This window comes from Canis aureus, chromosome 6 (assembly GCF_053574225.1).
Source record: "Canis aureus isolate CA01 chromosome 6, VMU_Caureus_v.1.0, whole genome shotgun sequence".
Classification (NCBI taxonomy): Eukaryota; Metazoa; Chordata; class Mammalia; order Carnivora; family Canidae; genus Canis; species Canis aureus.
In genome coordinates, this window is record NC_135616.1 from 3,220,910 (window position 1) to 3,226,909 (window position 6,000).

Sequence of the window (6,000 nt, forward strand, 5' to 3'; positions counted from 1 at the left end):
TTTTATAGCTTTAGAATTCCCTTTTCTGTTGTTTCCAGGAAGATTTTAAAAACATGGCTTTCTGAGTTCTCTTGGCTCTGTTCCTGCTTCTCGCTTTCATCTGGGCCCTTTCTTGTCAGTTTGGATTTTACTTCCAGAAACTTCTGAATGTGGGGCTTTATTAGTATTGGGGGCTCATAAGGTCCAGGCTAGAGGCTGTGGGTTCAGGAACAGGAAAATGGCAAAACTCCCTTCCAGGATCACTTGTTCTCAGATTGGCACTCTGACCTATTCAGGAAGAGCCTGGAAGGCTTGAGTTTTATCCTCTTGGGTCTCTCAGGTCCTTCCTGCTTCTCTACTTTCCCTCGTGCAGGGAGAAGTGTCTTGCAGGTCTCACAGATGTTGTCTATGGGCTTCGTGTCTTGTATCCCTAGTCCAGTTTAAAATACTATCTCCATTGCCACCCCTGTCTATACAGAGCACCTTGTCTAAGCCAAGGCTGCCAGGTACGTTTTGCCTGGTTAAAGAGTAGTATTACAGCGAAGCATGCAGAGTTAATGCCATTACAAAGACTTACTGCCATTTTATAAGGCGGCCTGTCCGCAAAACCAGATGCCCACCACTAATCATATATTCTTTTTCAGATTGTTCAGTTTGGCATGAATGAAAAGGTCGGGCAAATCTCCTTTGATCTCCCACGTCAGGGCGATATGGTTTTAGAGAAGCCTTACAGTGAAGCCACCGCCAGACTGATAGATGATGAAGTACGAATACTTATTAATGATGCTTATAAAAGAACAGTGGCTCTCCTCACAGAGAAGAAAGCTGATGTGGAGAAGGTAGGTGCTAGTTGTATCAGTAATTCTCTACATGGTTAAAGTGACGGATTGACTATTTGGGTTGGTTTGTAGACCTTAGCACTCCCTGTAACTGGCTAACTCTTGGATTCCTTTCTTCTTTCTGATTCTGTGTGTGCTCTGTCTCTGTGAGGAGGTAGGAGTGCAGTAGTGAACAAAAGTAGGACACAGCCCCGGCTCTTGTGGCTTTTAGCAATGTGAGTGCAGGATTAATTGAATCTGCTAATAACCACAAAATACACAATTGAGTCAGCCCTCCTCCCTACCCTGTGTTTTACTTGTACTCCTCAGGAAGGAGCACAGTGGACTGACAGTAATTTACCATTTTTTTTTTTTTTTTTACCTCTGGAATAAGCAGGTAGTGATGAAAGGGCAAATAAAAGCTAGCCCAACTAGATTGGGAATTGGCACGTGAAAATTACCTTTGGCTTAATTATGAGCTTTTTGCGAATAAACATGCTCTATGTTTTCTCCATATGATAGCACCTTCCAAAGGGAGAGTTTCCTTCTGAATTCAGTGGATTTTTTGCATCCAGTAAACTCTTTAATTATGAGGGATTGACACAGATAAAAGAATAGTCCAAGATACACCATTCCATCAGTAAGGCAATCCAAAAGCATCCATGCTGTCTCTTCACAAAAGTGCCCCAGTGCAGGTGGAGTGAGCTGGTGTCCGGCACACTGCAAAGCATGCACAGAAGCTCTGAGGAAGGAAGATCAGAGTGGTCGGGGAAGGCTTTGTATAGAAGATAGAACTTAGATTTTATGTAGAAGGATAGTCAAGTTACAGTGAACGTGGAGAGGAGGGGAGCAGATGGCAGCGTGGAGGGACCTTCAGTACCCAGGTTCTCAATAGCTAGCTAAAAAGTTTAGAAACATCGTTTTAGAAATAAGATTGACCTTCTCAAGAGTGTTGAAATGGTGACATTCATTTGAAGGGGAGTATGGCAGCAGTGTGCCAGCCCAGGGGAGTGGCAGAGACTGCTCAGAGGCCGCTGCAGGTCTCACATTCCTGACACGGCGCTAGGGCTGGCAGTGGAAGTAGGGCAAAGGCAGATCTGAGAAACCAAGATTTATTGGTTAAATGCATAGACTGAACGAGAAGAAAGCCCTTGAGATGACTCCTAGTGGCAAACATGGCGGGGGCTGGGGGTGGAGGGAATCATTCTTGAACCCAAGAGAACATGGGCATTGGACATTTGCAGTGAAATTTGGACAGGAGGTCCAGGTTGGAGATCAGATTTGTTGGTGGTTCATCTCATAGCCAGTTGTGGAAGACAGTGGAGGAGCTCACTCAGGACCCTGGCTGCAGGAGCACAGTGTGCATGTGCAGATTCAAGAGGAGGATGCCACGTGCACACCACAGATGCCAGACAGGTCCAGGGAGTCTCACACAGTTATCTGTCCTTATGCATGTACAATGCACATACTGCTAGTGGTAACAAAAGCATGTTTGGGAAAGGGAAATTGGTTCAGTGGAGTGAGGATCTTGAGATACTGCAGACTTCTGAAGTACTATCTGGCCCATTCGAGAAAATTAAATCTGTGAGGAGTAATGTTGAGTCAGCCAGGAGATACAGAGCCATCAAGAGGAGAGGTGGCTGGAGGCTTCGCTGCTAGGACTAGTGTCCTCCATTCTGGGCCTCCGTTTACTCTCTGGGGACAAGATAATACGTAAGGGTTAAGCTTTAGGAGAATAAGGGTAACTGGCTAGCTTCACCCATTGTCTTCTGTGTACCAGGCACTGCCTAGATGCATGAACTTCTGTCCAACTCCCTGCAGCCTCAGGAGTTTGATATGTTACCTCCCATTTTACAGAAGAAACCAGTACACGGAGGGGTTAAGTCCCTTTACTTAAGGTCATGCAGTTGGTAAGCAGCAAGACCAGGGTATGGGCCCAGTGTCTGCAGAGTCCTTGCCGTTAACCTCAGACCAAGCCTGTGCTGTTGCATGTGGCTGCTCCTAATTGAAGGGTGCCTTAAGCACACTGGGTTTTAAAGATGTATGAAAAAAAGAATGTAGAATATCTCAATATTATTTATATCGTTATATGCTAAAATGTACGTGTATACAGTACATGATACTATGTTTGGGGACACCTGGATGGCTCAGTCGGTTTAGTGTCCATCTCTTGATTTTGGCTCAGGTCATGATCTCTGAGGGTCATGAGATTGAACCCCACATCGGGCTCCATGGGAGGTCTCCTTCACATTCTCTCTCCTTCTTCCTCTGCCCCTCCCTTCACTTTCTCACACTCTCTCTCTAAAATAAAGAAATAAAATCTTTTTTAAAAATGATGCTGCATTTGGTATATTGGGTTAAATAAAATACATTATTGCACTGTAAGTGGTTACCCACAACTGTGTAAAATAGGCAAATTGAGAAGTAATAGTGGTTTAAGAAGAAAACCTGGTTACGTTTTTAAGTTCTTCTCTCTTAGAAATATACACAAAAATATATATGGATAAAAATATGACAGTTGAGATTTTCTTCAGAGTAATCTAGGGAGTAGATGACTCTAAGTTGAGGACTGTCAATAGTGCCTACATGGGGATTTGTTAGTCATTTTCTGCTTTTGTGCATATTTGCAGTTTTCAATAATAAGGCTTTTAAAAATTGATAAAACAGAATAAAATTGCTTGATTATTTGGCATCTCTTAAAAACATGCCATCTGGTTTAAAGTACAGATAAGTCAAATTTCTAAGTAGGGAGTTACCTCAGGAACTAATAAATTTATTTTGTGAAGTCAGTTGATACTTTTACCCTGCTTTGCTGTCTTTGTGTGATGGTCTGATGCTCTAATAACCACGCTCCTGCTCCCCTGACACCCTCCCTCACCTCCATACACATAGGTGGTCAGGTGTCCCTTTCCTGGTGTCCTCTTAAGATGTATACTGTCAAATTTGTGGTTCAAGCATAGAAATGACTAGAACTTCAAGATACATGTTTTCACATAAACCTTCCTGGCTTCCTTTTGTATCTCTGCCCTTGTGTGTCTGTTTTTTCCAACTAACTTTTTAAATGTTCTGCTTACCCTATTTCTACCCTTTCCCCCAACTTGCATTTGCAGCCACTTTTATAACTTTGTCACGTTTCCTTCCAGAACTTTTTTGTATAAGCACATAAAAAGATATATATTTCTCTCCTTTTAAAGGCAGATATAGTATACCATACAGGGTGTGCTTCTTGCTTTTCTCACTGAATATGTCTCTCCAAGATGTTTATAGAACAGATTCTTCACTACAGGTGCATAATTGTTCATTGTGTCAATGTATTGAAATGTAGTTAGCCCCGCCCTTACTGGTAGACATTTGGTTTTCCAACAGTTTGTATATTTTACTCTAAAATCCTGGGACTTGTCTATATCTTTCTCAGTAGGCTTAAATCCTGTTTTGGAATGGGGTTAGCTATAAATTTAAAAATCATTAGCTTTGCAAAGACTTTTGCTAAGTAATTGCATTTAATGGGAATTGTTCATGTTCCAGGTTGCTCTTCTGTTATTAGAAAAAGAAGTATTAGATAAGAATGATATGGTTGAACTTTTGGGCCCCAGACCGTTTGTGGAAAAATCTACCTATGAAGAATTTGTAGAAGGCACTGGTAGCTTGGATGAGGATACTTCACTTCCAGAGGGCCTGAAGGACTGGAACAAAGAACGGGAAAAGGACAAAGAGGAGCCCCAGGATGAAAAAGTGGCCAACCAGATTCCAGATGGGAGACCGTTTTAGTTTGTGGTTTTGTGGTCAACTCTGGCTTTCTCAGAGGAATAAGGACACTGCAAAGTTGATCATAACCATCTGCTGACCGGGTTGAGATGGTGGGAAGAGGAGTCCTTAGTCCTCAGCCTCTGAAGTCACAGCCTGGGTGCAGGGTGACTTTCTGAAGGTCCAGGAGAATATGTGCCCGAGCCCATCAGGCTCTCAGACAGTGGCTGGGGAGCAAGGAGAAGGCACCCAGCACTGCTCCCTCCACTATCCGTGGTGCCAGCTGATGTGTGTCGGGGATCGACCATGTGTGGAGGCTTGCCAGTGTGGGAGAGGTGTATTTTTCTCTTTCCATCACCCACTCTTCATTCCTGTTTCCCTTCAGAGTTTCCCCTCTGTGGATGAGCTGTGAAATTAAATTGGAGTCCTGATAAGAATATTTTGACTTAATACTTTAAAGATTGAATCCAGATCACATGTTGCTGTTTTAATGGAATGGTTTTCTACGGAGAGCTATAACATATCTAAAAATATGAATGTATTATGTAAATATGGCTTCTTTACATCAAAAATAAAGTGTACTGTACTTTTTTCCTTCTGAATTCAACAAAGGGTCGCAGTTTTATGCTTGGGGTCTTTTCTTTTAGAAACCATTATGGAAAGGAATTAAGTATTCTAACTGTGGAGAGAAGAATCCTTCAAAAGCTAGTCCTGCTGGTTCTTACCAGCACCCACAAAAGGCTTGGTAACTTCTAGAATTGTACATTCTGGAATGATGAACTCTGGATATAAAGAACGTTGATAGGAAGTCAGTACAAGAATCTGTGACAATGGCATCAGTTTACATCCTCACGAGGCTGGTGGTGACAAGATGTGGTCCTAGCATCTGGGTCTGGAAGACCTTGTGGGACCACGGCAGGTCTGGCAGGCTGTCTCAATCCATCACATGGATCTCAGTTATTTCAGCTTGCCTTGTGTGTTGATACAGTTAAGTATGTTGTGGGAACAACACAGACTTCAGACACAGATTCAGGTGGCATCCCTGGAACAGACAGTACTGGATAGACCGGGAGGGAGGTGTTATGGGGAGACTGCTGTGGCCCAGGAGCACTCCTCCAGGTGGCCCAGAGGTGCTGAGCTCTAGCTCACTGGACTACAGAACCATGTGAGGACACCGGTAACTCAGTGTGACGGGCACGGGGCCCTCCTCAGTTTCTGCTGCAGTCTCCACTGCTCTGTGCAGTGACCTACAGCTGTAACAGATCTACTGCCTCCCTTCCTCACAGGATGCTGTGGGAGGTGGTTCAGTGAAGAATTGTGTGAAGGCTGTATGATTCACCTGGCCATCAGGGTGTTCAGTGTTCTGTTCTCCACACAGACAATGAAGAGACTACTTCCTTGTACCACTGCAAGGAGAGGTGCCAGCATGTGCGGAGCTCTGATGGGCCTTGGCTGCGAG

The 6,000-nt window shown here is 43.8% G+C and overlaps 1 protein-coding gene across 2 annotated transcripts in view; it reads left to right on the forward strand.

Moving 5' to 3' along the window:
- The window catches only part of AFG3L2 (AFG3 like matrix AAA peptidase subunit 2), a 38,452-nt gene extending 33,300 nt beyond the window's left edge, over positions 1–5,152 (forward strand). For both annotated transcript variants that reach the window (XM_077899901.1, XM_077899903.1), the window contains 2 exons: positions 624–818; positions 4,323–5,152. In XM_077899901.1, coding sequence (XP_077756027.1) covers positions 624–818; positions 4,323–4,565 — 438 coding nt within the window. In that variant the 3' untranslated portion in view covers positions 4,566–5,152. The remainder of the gene's footprint in view (positions 1–623; positions 819–4,322) is intronic.
- Positions 5,153–6,000: the final 848 nt, after the last annotated feature.